This window comes from Epinephelus fuscoguttatus, linkage group LG20, assembly GCF_011397635.1.
Source record: "Epinephelus fuscoguttatus linkage group LG20, E.fuscoguttatus.final_Chr_v1".
In the NCBI taxonomy this organism is placed as follows: Eukaryota; Metazoa; Chordata; class Actinopteri; order Perciformes; family Serranidae; genus Epinephelus; species Epinephelus fuscoguttatus.
Genome location: NC_064771.1, coordinates 8,801,469 through 8,825,688, shown reverse-complemented (window position 1 = coordinate 8,825,688; position 24,220 = coordinate 8,801,469). Strand labels below are relative to the sequence as shown.

The window sequence follows — 24,220 nt, the reverse complement described above, 5'->3', positions numbered from 1 at the left end:
AGTATTGGAGAGCTTTTCCCTGTCATCTGGAGAGAGGTCTCAATAGGCTCTTTGAAATTGAATTGTTGTTAAACCACCACCTACAGCATCTGTCAGCAACCTGCAGCTCCCGCCTCCACCTGCAGGTTCTAGCAGACAGCTGTGGCCAGTACTATCACCTACATCTGTAGTCAGTCAAAAATATATTACATTTGATAATTTTTTACAGAATCACTTTTTCACAATATCTGAGTTATCAAGAACAGAAGAAATGTTTAGGCCTATTTACTGTCTCAGCAACTGTACAGCAGATTCTTTAGATGACAAAATAACCAAACTCAGTCTGAAATAGCTAAATCCCTCAGCCTTGAAATCTGGTTGCATTTTATTATTTTACCTTTCACCTGTATATTATATCTAAACAACACAATGGCTTGATGGTAGAGAAAACTCCTGGCTGCCTGATCACACTTATCAGAATATTAACAAAAGCTACGAATAAAATATTAACAAGGACCATAACTGAGTTAAAAGCAACACATTTCTGTTAGCTTCCACTTGCATCTAAAAGCTAAACTTACTTAGCTCTTGATGATAACATTTCATGAGCACATTGCAAGGTGTCAGAAAGTGTCAGAAAAAAATGGAAATATATTAAGTTCTTTTATTTATATCGACCAACTTCTGAGAGTCAGCTTGACATTATTTAGCTGTGATAAAGTTACCTTATCAAACTTTATCCTACTACAGCTGTTCACTCTCACCTGTTCTAACAGACTGTTTCATGTTTGCTAGCAGATGGCTAAAAGGCTTTGCTAAATTTGACCAAAACACCTATTAAATGTAATTTACCTCCTTGGAGTGACAGAGCAAAAAACTTACCTTTCTCTGTGGAGGGACCAGAACAAAATGAACTTCTGGGAACTGCCACAAGGGGGCACTGCACTTTATTAAAGTACACACTATGATAATCACAGTAGGTAATGGAAAGTTTCCAGTTGCTACAACCACACATCTCCATGAGGAAACACACAAAAAATACAAGCTTAACAAATTTATTTACCCATTCATTAATATGTTTATGTTATTTTGCCTTTTAAACACAGGTTAAAAAAATTTGAAGAGCTGATCACACAGCTCAGTTCTCTGCTCCCTCCTCTGCTGAAGCAGTTTCCTTTTCCCCACCTGACAAAAGAAAACACACAAACACACCATCACTTAAGTTTATATTTTGATCCCAATCTCTTTCATCATCATTATATCATGTCTGGCCTCTGTGTCCCCCTGTGTTTGAAGCATTAGAGGCATACAACAGCAACACTTCAAACTACAGTCACAAAAACAGTCATGAGGTTGAATTTATGCCTCAGAAACAACAACAGAGACTGAACTTCAGCAGATTGGTATATTTACTGTAACAAGCCCAGGTCTGTCAGTGTTTCCCCTTGATAAAGTTCACCTGAGGTGTCTTTGGCTGGAGTCCATGGTGTCAGACCAGTGATACACTTGGGAATCCACTTGAGGATGGTGGTGGAGGCCAACTCGCCCAACTTGCCCTCAGCTCGGTCCTGCACAGAATGGAGGGAGCACGAGACAAAGCTTTGCATTTTTTGTGTACAGAGAAATGCTCTGAAATATATTACTGTGACACATTTTGGTTTGTTTTACAAGCATAATGCACATATATACTTCCATCTTGATGTTTTCACAAATGACAGTAGGCCTCACTCTGTTCAGTATTTGTTACATGGACGCACTCTGACTGTGTGCAGCGAGGCAAACATGAAAAAAAAAAAAACATCTTGCAAACTTTCACACTCACTGATGACACACTGCAGCTTACATCACAAACAAACTTCTTATAGTTAACAAGCATCCTGAAGTTTTATAAAGTCACTCAACACAACCAGTCACATCATGCATATAAAGTCAAACATGCTCTTTTAATAGGCAAGTGTACACAGTAAGAAAGAAGAATACTTCTAGCAGTATATTCCACAGCACTGATGCATTCCTCTGCATTAAAAGACATTAGCATATTTGAAAATACCCAAAAATCATCATGCAAGACACTGCTGTGTCTGAGTGATCTATGCTACTGACAAAACGTTGTGTATAGAGGCTGTGGCAGCACCTCCTCTGCTCCCTCTGAAGTTCCTATGGTGAAATAACCTTCTCTGGAGCCCGGGTAGGGCAGCTTCTGTGTTTTGATATTTTGACCGCTCTCCTTACCGGTAGCTGGCTGGAGTTTCAGTTAAGTTCCAGTTTTCTAGATTATCATGAAGAAATGAAGTTGGATTGTGCTGATGTTGAGTTACCTGCTCTGCTTGGTGGTATTCACCATGCTGCTCACAGCCAGTGTCGAACACATACTTCCCCTGTCCATACGGCTGCAAAATGAGGATGGGATGGCACAGACAACTTGAACATTAACAGATAAAACAATCTTCTTTGACAATGACAATGTTACTAAATGATACCATAATACAAAAACTACCATTATTGAAATACAAATATGGTTTATTATATTATTTTTGTAGCTATAGCTTGTTTCCATCCAGCCAAGTAGCCAAAATCAAATTTTGGCATTGTACATTTCTGCAAACCACTGATACTTTACATTTGTACATTTCATATGCATCATAGCAACATTTCTAAATTGACTTAGTTTACATTATATATGTATGAGGTGAGTTTCTCATCAGGAGGAGGAAGGGATGGTGGATGGCACGACACCTTGGTGAGACAGCTGTCATGGAGAAGACCACGCAGACCACGGTTTGAGACCAACTAAAATGGGTGACGGCACTGTCACAACATAAAACTGAACATTAAAAAGTATAGAAACATAAAATTGCAACATATCTCCCTCAAAGGAAACATACAAATATAAGATATCCATTGTTCACAGAAAAGTACAATGCCAACGTTTATTCTAGCGACTGGGTTATTCAGTTGGTTATAGTAATATTGTACTCTAAAGTAAATGCACCTGTGAGGTTGTAAATAATTCTTGTCATAAACTGTGATGGATGTTTAAAAAGTAAAGTCTGGGTAATAAGTTTATCGTTTGTCTAACCTGAGAGTTCACAACCTGTCTGATCATCAGACTGCTCATGTTTCTCACTCAACTGGGTCTATTTGTTTTAGCAGTGTTCCCACATTCTGAAATCTTGGCTATTACAAAGTTATCATAACTGATTGAACTGATGGCCAGAGCTACAAAAGTGAAACCCAAGTTGTAATTAACTGTAGTTTTCTACAAGCAGTCATGATGGCTTTATTCTGAAACTTCACAAATGGAGTGTAGAAGAACTAAATTTAGAGCGACTGCCAAAGTGATGTCAAAAGATTTACAAACACATATTTATTTTAACTGAAAGCTGATATAGACAGTACTATGTATTCTACATTAACTTTACTTAACCATCTACACTATTACTCATCTGACAGAGACTGATCTGGCTGGCATAAATGAACCAAACTATTTAGTCGCCTGCAAACCCAAATCACACCACAGTGAAAGATGTTACATATTTCATTAATGACTGGCCAAGCATTTTGTGAGTAAGTAATTAAAGTAGAACTCACATTATTGTTGACAAAGTTACCCTTGTATCTGTGGTTAGAGTGGATGTACTCTCCAGCTGACTCCATCTTGCCCTTGCCCTTGTATTCTGAGCCAGTTTCCTTGTAGTGGTAAACGCCCTGGCCATGCCTGGATATCACACAACACCAAGGAAGTTTTAAAATCCCCATTTTCTGTAACTAATGAGAATAGATTTGGTAATGTGCAGGTAAAAAGACAACATTGCTGAAACTAGTCTAAATTTGGTTAAGCAGTGAAAGGTTTTGATACATCCAAGTTATAGATAACTACTGTATGTAAATGTTAAAATACAGTCATTTAATGTTGTTGAAACAAAACATACATAGATATCTAAAAAATGTCATCATCATAGATGTTGTTTGACCTGCAAATCAACAAATCCACACTGAAAAGCATATTTCTACTTTCTACAGCAGTGATGTCCCGAGATAAATCACATGTATTGTTGTGTATTTCTATCACTGAGTTTAGATAAAAGAAATCAAGCAGTCTTTAAATCAAGGACACACCGGAAAAAGTGTGACTCAACACTGCAGAAGAATGTGTGCTTTCAGAAATTAACTATAAATGTCTCAATGAAATGCACTTGTGATTTTAAAACTGTAGATATACCTCTTGTTATGCAGCCAATCTCCATCATACGTGTCACCATTAGGGCAAGTGTAGACACCATGACCCTGTCTCAGGTCCTCAACCCACAACCCTGACAGACACAGAGTGTTTGTTTCTAAAAGATGATGTTGGGGCGTCAACTGGACCCATGTAAGCTGAAAAATGTAACTCCTTCACAGCACTCACACTAATGAAACACACACTGACGAAATGCAGAAGCTGGCAACTATCTCAACTCATATGCTCTTTGTACCTTCATATTTAGATCCATCTGGATAGTAGAAGGTGCCCTGTCCATGTTTCATGCTGTGGTAATAGCCTCCCACATATCTTGCCCCAATCTTGAAGCGATATGTCCCCATAAGACAAAACAGGCAAAGATCAATATACATTAGTCAAAGAGAATATTCTTTTCCAGGTAATATAATGGAAATTGTACATGAAAGTACAAATGTACAAAAGTGTTCATTGGCCTCATTGTACTTGTGCAAAGTCTAAATTGACATATCTTTTTTTTTACCACATCTGATGGCTGAACAGTTTAATATTCACGTGGTGGACTTGGTCTATGTGAAAAAAAGTTTTAATATCATGCTTTTTCCTCACCATACCTACCCTGGAAATCCAGAGTTCTCGCGAGAGCACAATTTGAATTTGCTCAGCGAGTCACTCTGGCAATCAGTAATGATGCTCATTACTAGGGATGTCCCGATCCAATATTCGGATCGGTATCAGTCGCCGATATTAGCAAAAACGTGCATCGGATCGGACTGCATGGAAAACTGCTGATCCAAGAACTCCGATCCAGTTTTTCCGAGCGCTCTGCTATTCAAGCAGTCCATTCCAGTGATCCGCTCCAGCACTTACTATCAATCCACCAGGCCAGCTTGCAGACGGCAGACACACACAGAGGGTAGGAAGAGTAGCAGTCAATTTAGTTAAATGACTGATTGTTTTCTGCTCTGTTTTTTTGAGAGTGACATTTTTATTTGGTTTACACTCTTACTGTTTAAGTAAAGAGCACTGATGGTATTGTTTTGGGCACAATTAGTGAAACTGGAGCCATGGATGGACTATTGCTTGTTTAAACAATTGTACAATATTGTGTGTGTTTTTTTTGTCCCCTCTGTTGGTCCCAGGAAACAGCAGCTGCTATTTTAATTTCAATATTAGACATTTTAAAGATTTCTTGTGTTGATTTATTTTCTATTTATTAAGGGCCCAAAGCAGCCAAAGCAAACCAGCCATATTTTTTATTTAATGTTAATGTTCAAGTTTAAAGTTTTTTTATTTAACCCTGTTAACAATAAACGGGTCAGTTTCTCATACCAACTGTTGTGGATCATTCTAACTAACCTGAGTAAGTAGTTGTTCTTGTTAGATTAATATCGCTTGATCAAACCTTTGACTGACAAAATAAGTGAATATGTATAATACGCGCTTGGATCGGATCGGTATCAGCCAAAACTCAAGGCTGTAATATCAGTATCGGATCGGAAGTGGAAAAAGCTGGATCGGGACATCCCCACTCATTACCCATGCCGTTGGAGCCGAGCTGCACCAATCACATTGGTGTATCTGATATAGGCGGGCCAGAGGTGAGCTAAACAGATGATGACAGCGCTGCGACGACCAAGTCCGGAATCAGTCAGTCAACATTGCAAGATGGCTACGGATGAACACCAGTTGTTATAAACGGCTTTGGCCGCTACAATGAACGAGTTAGACTTGGCTTTTTCTCTAAAAGAGGAACAGAAGATGGCGCTCGAGTCTTTCCTTTGCAAGGAGGACGTTTTTGCTGTTTTGTGGACCAGATACGGCAAGAGTCTAATCTACCAGTTAGTTAGATCTTGCTCCCTAGAGAGCACTGTTAAAAAGTGTGTGCTGAAATTTTCAGAATTTGGGTCAGAGGTCGCAGGATCATTTTTGGGAGTAAGACAAGTAACACTGAGGTGAGAGGACTTTTGGTGTTTTTCATGTCAAAATGTTAATATCACAATGGGTTTATAATGAAACAATTATTACCATTGAAAAGCATGAAGAAAGAGCTGTAGTTAAGATAGAGTTAAGATAGAGTTTAGATAGACAGCAACATGTGGTTGTTAGTGTAGTTGACAGGAAAATAATCCCAGTTGGACATGACTGTCATAGTCTCTCCAGGGTTGGCTGTCACATGTATTGATTGCCCTTATAGGAATGATTTTTACTGTTTATATTCTCCTGATGCAGGAAAAGTACTAGAAAGTTACATTTCAATTAAAGCACATAACCATAAATGAAATCCACAACCAAATGAACATGAAGAACTTTCAAGTGTGAAATGAAGACAAAATAAATAAATAGATAAAATAAAATAATAATAATAATAATAATAATAATAAACAAAGAAATAAGAAAGATAAAAAAAAAAAATAAAACGTGTACAAATATATAAAATCAATAACACAAAATAAGGATTGAAAATGAATAGGTAGGTGAATAAATAAATAAATATGTTATAAAGTTAAAAGTCATTGTCTTCATTACATAAATATTATATACTATACCAACTCATCAACACTAGGTATTTCTCTTTTCAGCCTTTTCTTGATTAGGGATTTCTTACAGGCAACCAATTGTATTCTCAGCAAATATTTATCTTTTTTCCTCCATTCGAGTTTCTCCAGTCTTATCAGGTATATCAGTAAAAAACTAAAAGTAATTTTGGTTCCAGGATGCCATGAATTCTAGCCCAAGAAAGAGCCACAGATGGACACTTCCAAAAAATATGGAAGTGATTTGCCACCTTGTCTCCACAAGTTTTCCAACAGTCTGTTTGATCTGAATAAGATTTTTTTTTCTGGGCAGGAGAACAAAAATGGCGCGTGCCATTCTTCCCACTAAATCCTCTCCAAGATGGAGAGCTTGTTGTTTTCCGTTGTTGTCTAAACATCTATTCTCATTCCTCTGTGATTGTCCGATTACCTTCAGTTTCCCCTTTTGTTTAACTTGAAATGTATTTTTATTATTAAGTTGTTGAAGGCCCGGATATAGTTTTGAAATAACATTTTTCTAATGTGCTGCGTTCGTTTTGTACTCGGAGGTCGGAAGTGGGAATAATGTCACCTCCGAGTTGACAACAGTTTTTGCGTTCTAGTTGACGACGGTGGACAAGTCGGAAAAAACATGGACACTCGCAAGAAAGCCTTTGTTTCCCTTGCACTTTCAGAGTATAGACAGCTTCAAAACCATCATGCACTCGAACTGATGAACGCCGCAGATGAGGCTGACCTAATGTAAAACAAGTAAGATAAAATTGCTATAAACAGTATTTTAGCAGAGTGTTTACGATATGTTTTACTCACTATGTATGTGACTGGCAGCCATCTTGAATTCGTACATCGGGGTTGATGCGGTTGCTCCGAGTTTCCGATTTGGAAATCCCATAGACATATATATGTAGATGCCACATCGACTGCATGAGCGCGCCATAGTGGATGGGTCTTCTCACATAAACAGACAGTGGATCTCCAATGCCCACGGAGGAAGGATGCCGGTATTTTGTGCAGCCTACGGTTGTAAAAACCGGCCCATCATTGACACCAGATCGCGGGAAATTACCTTTCACAAGTAAGACTTAACAATAATTTGGTTTGGCCATTTATAACATTATGTTCACTGACGTTATTTGGACACCAGCGAAATGCTAACATAGCCAGCAGCTAGATTAGACTAGACTAAGATAGAGATAGGGACAGCTGTCAAAGCCGAGAATTTATAAATCATGTGAACCATAATCGAGATTTTCATCTAACTTTATTTTGCGCTTTTCTCCACGCCGATTTTATGACAACCTGATCTTCACAACAGAGACTGTCATTATGAATGTGGTTGTAGTTAACTGTTATTAGCTGGCTAACAACACAGACTGTCATTATGAATGTGGTTGTAGTTATTAGCTGGCTAACAACACAGACTGTCAGGTCATAGTTTTAAGACTGTTGTTGACTCAGGCATTTTACTTAGGTGGGACAGACAGAAGTGTTATTTCTATTCACAATTATCTTTTTAGTATTTTGCAAGTCTTAAATATTTTTCTCATGTCATGTAGCAACACAGCTGCTAAGACTATGTGTGGTTGCTAATGTTATGAATGCTGCCATTTGTTTACAAGCTTATTGAATGTTACAGCGTTTAGGGCATTCCTTCAGAAATCAGTCACTTAGGACCTCACCTGGATACAAGAGAATTGTAAAACTTGGGTTGTTCAGTACTATTCAGGAGACTGTCTTCACCCATTAGTACCTACAAATACAGATATAATAACAACAGAACAGTATGGTTCTCTGTCGAAAGGTTTCCAAACAATTTCTTGGCATAATCTTTATTTTTGTCTTTAACCTTAATTTGAAGGGGGGAGTACTCTCTCCCTTTTATATACGTTAGACTGTAGACACTTTTACATCTCTCACTGGTTTTCTCACATTTTGCAGATTTCCCAAAGATGAAAACTTGAGGAGGCAGTGGGAAGTTGTGTTGAGAAGGGAGGGGTTTACTGCCACAGAGTCATCCAAGCTCTGCAGTGAGCACTTCAAGCCAGATGAATTTGACACAGCCTCCTGACAAACTGACCAAACAAACACACTGCGGGCTCTTAGATTTCCAGCACTAAATACACTGCTCTGAGCAGCTCCTTCACACAGTTACAAATCTGTAAACTAAAACTGTCACAAGCTTTTTGTTGCATTTTGTATCCATTTGAACCCAGGTCTCATTAAAATGTTTAAAAGCAAGACATCACAGATTTCTGTGAAGTTGTTCTGCGAAGAGTTGGTGGAAAGTTTGGCAAGAAACAAGTGATTGAAGCTTTTTGTTTATGATCTATTTGAATGATTAACTTCCTTTTAGGGCATTTTAGTCTGTAAAATAAATAGTGAAATAGTGAGTATTACAGTTTTTCTCAATCACTTTGGTGCATTTCTCACATCACTATTAAAATTTGCATATGAGTTAGTGCATTTCTCAAAACAATTATTGCAAACTGCAAAACCTAGTTGACAACCTGCAAAACTATGTCACTTGCTCAAAATGGATAGTTCATTCCTCAAAAGCAAGTATTCATGTCAGTGAAAGTGTCAGTGTCATCAAAATGAAAAGTCCTGACACCATTGTTTATGAACAAGAGAGTCAAATTTTGTCATATTTTCATTATGAGAGCTTACTCTGTAAGAGTTTTCCAATGCAAAAAAAGATCTGGGTGACACTACCTGAAAATACTCAAGACAGCACTATACACTATTTGCACAGCCATTTGAAAACTACAGTAAAGTTACACATTACTGTATTTAGTGTGGTAACTGAGCACAAGACACTGAATACATGTATGTTTCACATTTTTACTGCAATTCTCATTTGTTCACAGCATTGTGCAAAAGAAAAAGACACATTTACTTATTGACAACAAACATAAGAAACACCCTTTGGTAGAGCTGTGCACAACTGCACAAATGCACAACTGTAAACAATATTGCAGTACATATTGGAACATACAACATACACAGTATCATTCACGCACATCCAGACGTTCCTGTCTGTCTGGCCACATATTCTCATCTACATCACGCCAATTATCACCCCTCTTCCACGACGGCGACCTTCCATTTCTGTGTCACAGCATTGTAGAAATGGTACACACTATGTCCTGATCGGTTCATATACAGTATGTTTGCCAAGTGAAGGTTCATGGGATTCAGCTTTGAGTGACTGTGGAGAAGTGGCTTATCATTGGTTACAACTAATGCTTCACACACTCCTCTTCATCAGTGAAAGCTGAGGTTCATCTGAGAGAAATTGCTAATTTAGGAGACATTTTCAGGAAAAAATTATAAAGAAATGTATAAAATTTATTTGACAGATTTTGACAATTATTTCAACATTTTTGTATGTAATGATGACTCAAGCAATGAAATGAGGACTATTAGTTTTATAGGGAATGACTATTCAGCATTCATAAGTATAGTTCATTTTGACTGACATGGCATAAGCAAATGATAATGTTATAAAACAGCAGAGAATTGTATGAAAGCGATTGATGCATGTCCAAAAGCATTTGCAGTAGGGATGCACCGAATATTTGGTAACCGAATGTATTCGGCCAAATATTGCAAAAAAACACACATTCGGTATTCGGTGGAATAACTGAAAAGCAAGGCCAAATAATAGCGGCGTGTTTTGAAAACGCAATCAAACAGCTTGCGGTGACGGACGAAGTAAAATGTGGCGATATTTTACTCCGTCCGTCACCGCACTCCGCACTGTTACATCTGTAACAGGAAACCGATGGAATTGGGAGCCGGCGATGTTTTTATTCCCACAGCTGGGGAAATCACAAGTTCGCACCATTTTGGTATTCCTCTGTTTACCTACAGCAGCTGACGAGGGTGCGTCGTGAGCCTGAGCCGGTGTTTGCGCTGTAGTAGTAGGTATATATATAAGGCTAGTACATCTTTTTCCTCACTAGTAATAGCCTACTGGTTCTCTGTTGGAAAGAGCCGATGAAGTTTTTGTTAGCCGTTGCTATCCTGCGCACCTGCACGGCGTGGTGATTTACTACGGGCAATTTCTCAGAGCAGGAGGCTCGTTGAGAGTAGTAGGCGGTGGGCCGAAGCCGCGTATCTGCATTAGTTTTACAAAGTAATGATCCCCGTGCAGGGACAACCTGGATTTGTAAAATTGTGAAGATTATTTTATTCTTCATCAGATCCGGGTTGTTGCCACTCGATATTCTTGCACATTTTTCCACAATTATAATTTAAAGTTTGCTTAATATTCAGGCAAATGCTGCAGTCTACTATAACAGTTTGACCAATAGAACGCTAAGATTTCGAGGGAGGGCCGTCGTTAGCCTATCGAATTTAGCTACTGAGCACAGCTGTTCAACGGAGGAATCGGCAGATGGACACGACGGAGACAAGTAAGTAACGTTATTATATTATTAAAACTTGATTATTTTGTACAGTATTGAGTTCAAACGTAACAAAGTTAAGTTGAAGTGGCTTGCATCTTATGTCTCATTGGTTTACGTTAGGTCTCTTAAGTCCTTGTGGTAGAAATAACCGGGACTGTTGCACGTTTATTAGAGTATCTGCTGACCAACATCACTGAGTCTCATAAACCAAGCAAACACGCTATGATGATGATGTATAAACAGTGTTGTCATTTAATCATTGTTTCCTCACATAACCTCCATGGAAACAGCAGAAGAGAGCTAACAGCTAAACAAAAAAAAAGTAAGGTTTTGAAAAGAGCTTGAACTGATTGTAAATCACATGTGTAGCATTAAAGAGTTTTGTAACAAAGAAACAAAGCAAAACATATACATTATATAGAAAGCTAACGTTACATCATTTTTTTCCCCTCCTGCAGGAGTCATCACACACACCACTGCCTACTCAAAGGATGAAGCCATATGGGCCTAGTCTTCTTCAAAAGGCCCATTATCACAATTTGTGCATTGACACAGGTTTGTTCATGGCAGCTCATGCAGTTTACATGTGCATCTGCCCTTAACACAGTTGGTTTTTTACAGGCGCAATGCACAAGCTCCAGTATCACCTCTGGTGCTGGGGGGAGTGTCATCCATTCCACCTCATACAAATCTCTTGCCATCTTCCAGCCATGACTTATGGGAGGAGGAATGTCTAGCTTACACTCAAGGCTCCTCCTGTGTATTGCTGCCTGAAAGTTTGCCCGCTTGATGTGTTGGTACAAGGAGTCTTTGTTTGGAGGTAGTTGTCTCTCAGAGCACTTTCCAGTTTTGAAAAGTTTAGCCCTTGCAATGTTAACATCCTGGCAGTCCTTTTGATCATATAGATCACATGTAAATGCTTCCACTGCCTGAAGGAGTTCTGGTGATGGGGAGAAGCTAGTGCCTAATTCTCTAAATAGACTGACATATTCATCTTTAGAATTTAGTTACTTGTATGCCTTTGCTTTCCCCACCCCATGCAGAGCACTCACAGTGTCGCAACCAGAGAAGGCATGCAGACCAACAAGGGCTTCACATTTGTCTTTGCCAAGATGGGCATGAAGGCTTTCTCTCTTTGGCTGTGTGGAAGTACAGGTGACCATCAATGTGGCTGCAGAATGCAAGTGCCAACACAAAGACATCAGTGTCCGGGCTCTTGATCACCAGGTCAGTGCTGTATTTTGCTGCACAAAGTGCATGCAGCATAAGTCTGGTGTCTGCTTCCTCTTGAGTTGTCTCAAGGTCTCGAACCTCCGTTACTTCAAGGTCAGTGTAGTTCTCGTTCATTTTAATTGAGTGACATTTTTCTCCATGCCCAACAATGATTCTTACATTTTCAATTATGTTTTTTGCAGATGTGCTCCAGTGTTGGAAGAAGTACTCCAGCAAGTTGTCTTTATTTTGCCCACATGCCAGGAATTTTCTCCACTGCTTTGGTGTTTTTTGGTCATCTCCATATATTTTGATTTTTTGACAACCCTCTTCTGCCCTCCTACTTCGCTCAGCATTTTTGATGCTTTGGATTCTGTATGTGTCGCATACAAAATGAAGCTCTGTGGACTTGGTTCCTTTAGCTGAGTTAACTAATGTCCTCAGTACATGGTCAGCATATAAGCCAAATGTTGTGGCTTTAGCTGTTGCACTAGTGCCATAGCATCCCAAATCCAAACTGAACCATCTGGAATGTTCTTCTCTGATGCAGGTGGTCTGATCTCCTCCTCCAAGATGTGCATCAGCTTGGCTTTGTTGGTTTTTACCAGACAGCCATCAAAGTTGGCCAGTGACTGTGGCAAAGGGCCCAGACTGTAAGTGAGCATTTCATCTATGTTAATTTGTCTAACATTGCCCACAACAATTAACCTGGCAAACAAGTTGCGGTGAGATGTCAAAGTGATTTCTTTTCCTCTAACTTTTGTGACTGTACTGTGGCCAGTGTCTTTGAATGTTTTAATTTTCATTTTCTTGATCGGGTCGTGGAATGATGCCTCTGCCTTGACAATCCTTTTTTTTTTACAGAAGTCTGTGAGAGCCTTAACACCACTTTGTTTTGCCCCCAGTAAGTCTTCAGCAACATTACCGGATGCCTGTTGACCAGAGGAGATTTGATAAAGAGACTGTCCATTCAGCGAAGGGTCGAAGGGATTGACCATATTTTGGATAGTGGTGATAATATTCAACACATCAGCCTCATCTCTCTGCAGTCTCGTGGTGTCCAGCTCAGAGTTTAGATGCAATACTGGGCACTGTCCAGCCATTGATTTACATTCAAGTGTGATGGCTGCCCGCTCATGTCGTGTTAAAGTCCATCTGTGAACTGCACCCTTGTTTAGAGAGAACCCACTGATGCCTCCCTTTGTCTTTGAATCACGATTGGCTGTTTGTTCAATGACTTGATCACATGCAGTGCTGGCAAAACCATGTTTCTGATGCCTTTGTGCCACAAAGTCACCTGAAAGAAGCTGCTGGTGTGCTGAAGGATGTGTGTCTTCCAGATTGGTCATCTCAACCCAATATGCTGTGAGATATCTGGCATAATTGACTTTATCACATGCAAAAAACCATGGCAGCATACACTGCACAGTTGACAAATGGAGAGCCCAGTTTCCCTCTCGGGTTGCCCTGATGAAGAGAAGCAAGTTTTCCACCATTTCAATGTATGTGCTCCAGAATGTGAAGGTCTGGTTGGAGTTGTTTTGTTTTGTTTTTTTCACAAAAACTTCGTAGCTTTTCAGCAACTGCAGAAATACATCAGACGTAAGCATGGCATTGAACTCTTCACTTGGAAAGGTCTTTCGCAAATCCGTTGCAACTTTTAAAGCTGCTGCATGGTCCTCTTGTGTGAGAGTGCCCAGGTATGCCTGCCAGCGCAATCTCTGCAGTGCTTCCATCAGGAGCTTGTGTGCCCGTATGCTCCTGTTGTAGTGATGGCCTGAGAGAACTCCATCAATAGAACCTGCAGCCACAACTTCAGATTCAATCAAGACATTCTGTAAGCCTGCATCAGCAAAAAGCTTCCCAATACAGGAAAGATATGCCATAGCTGTGTGAAACTCTCCCATCCTTATTACAAGTCTCTCTGAGAAAGTGCTTGTCTGCCAACGTATCTCTTGGGCCTTAGCATATATGGCTTGATCCATAACTATCACTATATCTTTTTGTTTCAGATTGTCAGCAATAGCAGTGGAGTGGCTCAGGATGGTGTGGACAGTGTTGAGATCTGTTGGGCTAGCATCAATGACAGGTAGGTAGCCTACATTTGTAGAGGGTAGGATTGTGTCCTACTTTAACATTATGTTAAAACCTGTCCATTCAGGAATGACTTTCCCCTCAGCCTCCTGTACTTTCATTAGGAAGAATGCAGCATCAGTTCTCCTTCCAGTGGTTTGGGCATCTCTGTATTTGTCCTGCTGGAGATCTACCTTGAGAACTACATTCTGTGGACCAGACCTCATTTCTCTTGTGTAAGTTGAAAGATTTAGTGGAGGAGGATGAACAGACCGCGCTCTTGTTCTTTGTCGGGATGATGTGGAGGGTAAAGATGCTGAGCAAGGGCTGTATCATGCTCAAGAACCTGGGAGTTAGATGAGCAGTGGCCAAGACCATTCAACAACCCTATGAGCTGTGCTGAGCCTGTCATATGCCAAACTGCCATTGCAAGAGAGCACTGTTTTGGCATGACCCACCGTCCTTTGGTCGCCAAGGTAATGAGATCCTGACAAGTTGACACTATCTTTCTGCTGTCCTCTAAAGTAACCTCAACACGTTCATTGTCTGATGGTTGTGTTGAAATGCCAGATGTCCATGCAACAAAGTTAAAAAGTTGGTGAGGTACGAAGTCCAGGGCATTATTCAGTGTAAGGTCAGTTGCTCTTGGAGGCCATGGGAGCTTTGGTGATGTTTTTGATGTCTTACAGATGATGTCCCTCAGGGTGACCAGTGCATGATATAAAAGACGAGACCTATCTGTCGTGATTGTGGCATTATCAGGCTGTCTTTGAGTCATCACTGATGTTTCTCCTTCACTGTCTTCAGATGAGGAGGAAGAGGAGGAAGTGGCAACTTCATGAATGATCTCCTCAGCTGTCAGATCATCAACACACACAAGATATGTTGTAGATGCCTTTTGAAATCTCAAGAAAGGATGTGACTTTTGAAGTCTTGCCTTGAGTAAGTGAGCCTTGTATGTTGGAATGTTAACTCCCTCCCTTTCCAGAACAACATCCTTAAAAAGCATATTCAGCTTTGAGAGTCGAAGCACCTCCCATTTTTTTACAAGCTTCTCCTCGATCACTGTTTTACAGAAATGCTTGTACCCATTCTCATACAAGTTGCTTTCTGTGTTCTCACTTTTCTTTTTTGACAGGTACCGTGTGTAGTCTCTGAAACAGGAGGAGTGGTATCGTGCCTCACTAGCCACTAGGTCCCTGTCACGAATGTGTAGAAGCAGACTCTCATCCTGTCTTTCTTCAGCAGCAAGAAGTAACTTCCCTGCAGTTTTTCTTTTATTCTCTTCCGGCTGTGTGCTTCAAATCTGTATTTTTCATGTTTGCAAATCAAACACTGTATTGGGAGCAGGTGGGGTGCTCTCTCAGACGTATGGAAGTCACTTGTGTGTGATCTTAGAGCCCGTGTCTTTGCCGGAGTTTCCTCACCATCCTCTGTCTCTGTTGCTACTTCTAGCACTAAAAGACAAACAGAAGACATCCACAGATTCAGGCTTCACCTTGGTTTGAGGCTGTGCACCATTCTTATTCCCCTACATCATTGGGTTGTGACATCACAATTATTGTATGTGAAGACACATCTTTATTCATATATGTAGTGCTTGTTAAAGCAACACTCTGTAACTTTGACCATGACCCGTGGCTTCAAAAAACTAAACTATGCACGTTAGTATGTCGCACAAAACAGCAATTTTAGTAAAACCGGGTGATATTTTATGGAGAAAATGTCCTCTGGTTTTCCCTCTGATGTCCTACCACTGCTTGGTCTCAACTCTGTGATTCACGGAGGTTCCTGAAAGCAACATGCAGACTGAAGCTGCAGCTGCAGCAGTGGGTAGTTGGGGACAGCTCTGCTAAATAAGCTTCGGTCTGCAGGCAGCCTACATGTTGCTTTCAGGAACCTCCGTGAATCTCAGAGTTGAGACCGAGCAGTCTAGGACATCAGAGGGGAAACCAGAGGACATTTTCTCCATAAAATATGACCCGGTTTTACTAAAATTGCTGTTTTGTGTGATGCATAAACGTGCATGGTTAAGTTTCAGTTTTTGAAGCCGCGTGTCGCAGCCAAAGTTGCATACTGTTGTTTTAACAGTTGGCTTAGTACTTGTGTGTCAGAAATAGGGAGTACTAATGCTTGCATATTTTTCTTAAATAGGTCCCATGCTACTCTGTCTTACCTCACTTGGGGGGAAAATAGCAGTTGTATAAAAATGTTGGGATTTTACTTTTGTGTTATTTCAGTAGATCATCTGAGATTAGGGTGACCAGACATCCCCAATTTGGGTGACCTGTCCCGAGCTAGAGCTATCCCCGGAAATGTCCCCAATTTCAACTGTGATTAAAAAACCCACAAGTGAAATAGACGCCACAGCTCTGATTCTGGTTGCGCACAGACTAATGCAGTACTACCTGTGACCGCTATGTGGGTTGCATTGGCAGAGTGGCGCTGTCCATATTTTTACTCATTTACTCCACAGACAGAAGACAGAAGCTATTTTATGAGGGCAAAAGAAGAAATAAGTCAGAGTTGGAGCGGACTGAAGACTTATTTCACTGACAATAACATACACTGTTGTTAGTGTGGCTGTATTATAGTGAACTGTGAACATTACCGTGTGTGAGAGCCATTTGTATTAAATGTGTGTATTTGTATTTTTTGTTACACTCCTGCCACTTGGGGGAGTAGTGGTACTGGCAATTGGGCAGCGCCAGAGTTTATATAATCAAGGTGTAACCACACACAGGTGTTGCTGTGTGGAAGCGAAGTTTTTTGACCGTGCTGCATGCACCAGGCGCTGTTGAGATGACAGTCAAGTTATTTTGTTTGCTTATTTTTGGTTTATGAGTGACAAATGGCTGTACCCGAACTGAATGAAAGTAAGTAATAAATCAACATTGGAAAACTGGAAATATCGTCTGTAGTGCATTGCACGCATCATAAATAACCTCAAATGGCAACCGTGGTGGTGGGCTTTTTTTGATAGGCGAAGGGTCACTACACCGTGTGATAACTATTACAATATATTATGATGTGACTCTGTTTTAGGAGAGGAAGATTACTGATAGAAAAGTAAAAGGAAGCAGGAGGAAAAGAAATGTCCTTTAATGACAAGATACCAAAAAAACAAAACATTTACGCCCGTAGACCACAATGACACGGTGGTCCATTGCATTCTTTGAAAGTCGTCAAAATACATGAAACCGCAATTGCCCCCATTTTTTATTTCATAATGATAATATTTAATGACTTCTGTACTCTGAACTTGAAACGTCCCTGCTTTTCATTTCAGAAATCTGGTCACCTTACCTGAGATGAAATGGAAATAACAACTGCGTGTTTTCCCTGGCTGTTTTTAATTAATGTAGTTTGTGAATGTTACTGAGCACTTTATTGGACTTCAGAAGTAATGTGAATGAGTGAGGGGCTTAATTTAAGTTGCACTTTTCTTCATCTCAACAGTGTTCACTGCAGCTAGATGGGCAAATGACTCCCTCCTGTGATGGAATCAAGTGAGTGAGAATGCATTAATCTGATTTATCAAATACATTTTGACTAGGGTTTTGCTCATTTGAGTAGAGTGAAATACAAAGCTTATGTCTGAACAGTGAATTATGCACAATAAACTTGAGTTGTCAGAACCTGATCGTGTGAGAGGATGTCATTGTAGCTCCTAATTTCTTTTCTTTGTTCACAGATTCAGCGTTCAAGATTCAGATTTGAAGTTCAAAATCCACATTTACAGTTTCACACTGCATGTTTGATACCAACCTTCTGTTCCTTTTCCTTTTAAATTAAAACTTCCTTTTCTCTTCTCTTCTGGGCTCATTTTATTTTTGTTATGTTAGTAAATTCAGCAGGTTCCTGGCTGTGAAAGTTAAATCTCTGCACTGCCTCTAAAGCTACAAGACTCTCTTCAGTACCTAAATCTTTCCACTCAAACACTGATTTAACAAATTTTGCCATCCTGTGTCTGTAAAAGGAGTGATTGGTCCATCTCTCTGAATTAAATGCATACAGCACTCCATTTCTTATGCTAATGTGATACTAGCAAACAAATTAAAAAAAAAAAAAAATAGCAACAAAGATTAATCTAGTGGCGGGAGGGGGGTCGTTTTTATGACATTTCATCATTTTGACAGATAAATGACAGGTGAAGTTCCCAAGCAAGATAACAGACCTCAAATTTGTGAAATCAGATATGTTTATTTTGTATCTAGCTAACAGAGAAAATATACATGGTACCTACACAGACTATTTAAAAAAGTCTGTAACATGTAAAGACCAAGTTATGTATTGAAGACATAAGAGACTTATTAGGCCATGTATGTATGGCTCTACATGCAGCACCATTTTTCCAAGGTTTTTTTTCTTTTATCCAAGTGTCCCATTGGACGATAACTACAATCACATCACGCATGTCGGACCCCGAACGTAGCTGTCTGCTCTGTTTGCCGGAAAAAAGATAACATGATAAAGTGACCGATCTACAAAAATGCGCAAGAAATACCAGTGGCAACAATTTTATTTTGATTTATTGAAAACTTAAGAAGTTGTCAACAAAAATCTGGGTCCTCCCCCGTTAGGGGTCGTTTAAGTACAAGGAATCGCAGCTTCGGCCCACCGCCTATAGTGACACCGTCACATCAGAGCTACAGATGGTCAGCATTTGACACAACTTCATGTCCAAAAAACCCAAACTATTCCTTTAACATTCTTGATGTAACTTCAAAAATGCTTTAAAAATGTTTTACCTTGCCAAACAACAGACATGTCATATATGGGTCTCAATCAAACCAGTGTAATATGAATAAAAAGCAAACTATGGATATAGTTTACTGACAAAAGATTTAAAAGTATAAATGCTAAAAACACCTATTAAGCATTTTCCATAGATAAAACACTTAAATAGATATCTAGACAGAGAATGAATTACTTTAATGTGGATAGCACTTAAATGATTATTCTATTAAATCAATTAGCCAACAATAATTTTGATATTTGATTAATCATCAGTGTCATTTTAATGCAAAAATGCCATATATTTTCTGGGTCCAGGACTGAAATGTGAATATTTGCTACTTTTCTTTCCTTGTTACATTAATCTCTTTAAGTTTTCCAACACATGTAAGCATGACAAATCAGAAGTTCCAGTTTGGTTTTGTTCTTTTTACACTTTGTGTTAACTTTTTCTAGCGAAAACAGAATCTATAGCAACGTTGTGTATGATTTTATTCACTTTACAAGTCGCTTTTCATTTTGAAGGCTTTTTAATAAACACATGAAACCAAAAAAAAAATGTTTTAACTGTCAAATTATTCTCTGTTGGGTAGGCCTTTCAGTCTAATGACTTAAGACACAGCCACTATTCATCAAACCTTCAAACCATCAATCTTAGGAATTACGCTTTCATTTTCATTCTTAAAGGGAAATTTCGGTTTATTTCAACCTGTCTCCTATCGCCCTAAATTTGTTTCAAGTCACTAGTGACATAAAAATAATAGTTAGCATGTTAGCCGTTAGCCTAGATACAGCCGGGGCGCATAGTAGCGTCAGACCTGTTAAAACGTAAGTGAACGGGCAACCTTCAAGTGCAAAGTTAGTCCACTAAACAAGCTTTTTTTCCACAAAGACAGCCTCATATCGTTAGGATAAATGTCAGAGAACATATAGAAAACGACATGTAATCGTGTTGTCTTACCTTACCGGTGTGGTGCCATGTTTGTTTACCATTTAGCTCTGCTTTCCAAAGTGCTTATAGATTAATTTATTAAAATGCTTTACAGGTGATCTGTAGTTTATGTTCATGGTTTATCCTATATTTGACATGAACTCTCCTGTAAATCAGCATCATATCAGTTTGACCTGTCCCCTCAGCTACACAGGCTGAATAAACTGTGTTTGACTATAAGGTTAATATTTTCAGAGGAAAAAAAATACAAGACAACAGCTTTCATTAAGGCTCAGTCAGATACAGCCAGGGCTTCACATCTGATGTTATTTTAAGAATCCTCACATCCCACTGACCACAAGTCTCTGTGTTGCTAAATACTTCAATAATTAAACCGCCAAATATTAATATAGTACAGTAGACACTGTATAGTTTATGATGAATGTATTCAGTCTCTGACAACTAAACATCACCATCAGTCACACAGCATGTTTTCTGTTCACAGAATAAACCTTCAGATCAGACAAATACAATCTTAATCTCTAAAATTCAACAAAATTGAGTAGTTTATCTAAAACGTCATATTGTTGAGTCGACATCTTAACCAATCAGCTGTTAGATCAGGTGAGACCCAGGCGCTGCAGTCGGTGGAGAGCAACTGCAGCGCCTGGCTCTAAAAACTGCGGCCGCCTCGCTCTCGCGGTTTTATCGCCGTCCACTTTTGTAATACGTCAGAGCAAGTCGGGATGAAGTGGGACACAAAACTAACCGGCATGCATTGTGCACCGATCGCCGGTGATCAAATCTGCGCAGGCCTGGCTCATCTCAAACGAACTTAATGTCTATGGGAAATCCAACCTCAGACTGCGTTCGAGTTTAAACTTCTAACTGGGAACTGGGAATTTCCGACCTCCAAGTACAAAACAAACGCACTATTATGCTGCATTCTATTGGTAGCCGGAACCAGGATTGATACAGTTTTCGGTCCGGAAAGGTACAAAGAAGGTCCAGGTAGACCGAGTCAGTAGAATTGACGTCACGACGAAGATGGCTGTGCACATTGTGAATGGTAAACAAAGTTATTTGACCTCAATTTGTCCTCGTATGTGCTGTTTATTAAGCGTTTGTGTTGTAAAAATCATACAAGTACTTTGCAATGGCATTTCTATTTCCACTGTTGATTTGTGTTGGGAAAAAAGTCTGTGCAAGACCGTTGTAGCCTAAAGTCGTTTGAACCAGCAAAGTCTATGGCTATAGCTATTCTATTCTCCAGTGCTCAGCAACCATGCAAACAAAAACAAACTTACGGTGCGCAGCCATGTTTTCTGGACTGTTGCAATGAAACACTTTCAGATCAAACATGTCATACGGTCATATAAATCCAAAGCAGGAAACAAGGAATGACCAGCCTGGATTTGGCAACACAAATCAACAGTGAAAATAGAAATGCCATTGCAAAGTACTTGTATGATTTTTACAACACAAACGCTTAATAAACAGCATATACGAGGACAAATTGAGGACAAATAACTTTGTTTACCATTCTCAATGTGCACAGCCATCTTCGTCGTGACGTCATTTCTACCGACTCGGTCTACCTAGACCTCTCCCGAGTTTGATGACGAGACCTCCGGGTAGAACGGGGCTGCGTTCCAAAAACAGTTTGAGTCGCCCTCGCTCACTTGCCCTCAGCACTTGCCCTCGGGGGAATCCCCGCCGCCATCTTAAGGGCTGTTCCATTTCTCTAAACAGCTGAAGTGAACTTGGTGAGATCGACCCTTGAGGGCTGAGTGATCGAGTCAACAACGATGGTCACTCCAGAGCTGTATATCACCCACAATGCATTGCAGTGGTGCACGAAAAATATGTCCATGCGGTGGCGATAATGAACCTCAAACACCGTTGGCTGCTGTCTATTTACCACCAAAGAAGAAGAAAATGAATTAAGGAGCCAGCACAGGTCAGTATTTAATTGTGCAATTAGACTGTCCATGGCAGTTATGGCAGAACCCACCGTTTACAAGTGTAAGTATATAAGCTATTTGTCACAGACAAAAGAAAAAGAAAGCAAAATACTTGTATCTAAATAGCATTTTATTTTTCTGATGTCACGTCGTTTGTTGTGCATTCTGTGTGATTAAGGGATTGTTTCCATATTGTTACAGGGTCTGATGAGGAGACGGAGCTCCTCATAAAGCTCAGAATGAGAAATGAAGCTCTCTTTACTGGCAAAAGAAATGCATCAAAGCTGGCCTGGGAGTGAGTTTGTTTGTAACTTACTGTGGCATTGCATATGAATGTATTTCTGTTACTTGCTTCTTTGTTGTGTGCTAATTTTAAAGGTTTTAATGTACCGTGTTTTCCGGACCATTAAGTCGCGGTTTTTTCCTAGTTTGGCTGACCATGCGACCTATATTCAAAAGCGACTATATATCAAAAATATAGCCTACGTTATGACCACAAGAGGGAAGGGAGGCTTTTATTTCTAAATCCCTCCTCATTCAGTAGCTCATCTTCCTCTTCCTCACGTTCTTGCTGCGCTGTCGGCCCGTCTTCGGTCTCTGCTCCGGTCCCGACCGGGCCTCGGACACGGAGGAGGAGGAGGATGGTGGTTGTAACAGACCTAATAATCAGGAAAAAACAATCTAAAACTAAAACTAATGTCAACTAAACTTAAAGTAGGTTAAATGTATTTAAACAACAAAACTGTCTACAAATTATAAGGTAAAGACAAATAAATAAATAAATAATGAATTGCCCAAATAACATTTGATACAAAACTAATAATTCTGATAATTACCAGGTACCGACGTATTGCCATCAAGCGCAGAATACGTCTCCGTCTTAATGACATGAGTCTCCGTATATTTTGTGTGATTTGGAATAGGCAGTATAGCGCTACTCCAACAACATGTGGTTGATCCATGATTGTCTGGCCTGTGAGTGAACGAGGGCAGGTGTGTTCCATTTACCTCTTTCACTCCCCCTCCGCCCACTTTCCCTCCACCGTCCAAGTGGCCTCCGTGTGACGTCATAGCAAGGGCTGAGGGCAAGTGAGCGAGGGCGACTCAAACTGTTTTTGGAACGCAGCCCAGGTGTTCTTTTGTACCTTTCCGGACCGGAAACCGTATCAATCCCGGTTCCTGCTACCAATAGAATGCAGCATAAGTTCTCATATGCTATATATTTGGAGTCGTTCGTTTTCTATGGTCATGTTCTCCTTTTTTTTTTTTTTTTTTTTTTTAACCAATATAATCACTCATCTGTAAGTATAAAGCTCTCGGTTCTGCAAGCTAAATTTATCCGTGAGCACCTGAAAACTCTTTGCTTTATCAATTAAAATCTTAGACAAAACAAAACGTTTACCTTTTAATTAATTAAACAAATTACTTTCTTTTCTTTCTTTTTTTAAATTTGATTTTCCCCTTTAAAATAACATGGAGACAACCAACCCCAAAATAGGATAGTTGTCACAAGTGCACAAGATGCATACGTTATCACAATCCATATCTTTTGAACACAGTAAGCTTAAGGAGAGTAAGGTCAGTCCATTCCTACCCGACATTTCAGGCTTCCATCACACATTAAAAGGGAAGAGTTTTTAAGGGATTCATATTGTATTAAAAAGTGTGACGACCACTCGGTTTGCTGTGGCCACTCGGCACCATTGAGACCTGTGGTGTTAACGTGAACAGGTGGACTTGATTAGGACTCAACACGTCATACCTGTCCGTGTCTTCTGCCGTTCTCGTACTGTCCTTGATAAATGTCTCCGTTGGGCAGAACAGCTTTACCGACTCCGTGTCTCTCTCCTGCTTCATTTCTGTCTCCCTCATATTCCTGCGCCAAACAAACCAGAGTTTGTATCCAAAGACAGAAGAAATAACGCCACCTGTCGTCCTACAAACACACACCAACTGCTATCAGCTAACGGGTAGGTTTATGCTAATGTTAGCTTCTGCCAGCTACCGTCCTTACAACAAACCGAACTGAGTATCTAACATGTTTATCGCCCCCCCCTCCCCCCGAGTTTACTGCGTTCGTCATAAAATTGATATAATCCTACATCCGACATTATTCTATGTCACTCTCAAATTGTGGATGATGTAAAGTTTTAGTA

At 39.8% G+C, this 24,220-nt stretch overlaps 1 protein-coding gene across 1 annotated transcript; it reads right to left on the bottom strand.

Moving 5' to 3' along the window:
* Positions 1-1,071: 1,071 nt before the first annotated feature.
* LOC125880731 (radial spoke head 1 homolog) lies at positions 1,072-24,175 on the bottom strand. Its single transcript, XM_049563444.1, has 8 exons — positions 24,126-24,175; positions 23,828-23,941; positions 4,455-4,561; positions 4,202-4,292; positions 3,571-3,697; positions 2,298-2,369; positions 1,439-1,547; positions 1,072-1,164 (listed from the first exon to the last, which is right to left on the bottom strand). The coding sequence occupies exons 1-8, from the start codon at positions 24,173-24,175 to the stop codon at positions 1,118-1,120; spliced, it is 717 nt and encodes a 238-aa protein (XP_049419401.1). The 3' UTR covers positions 1,072-1,117.
* Positions 24,176-24,220: the final 45 nt, after the last annotated feature.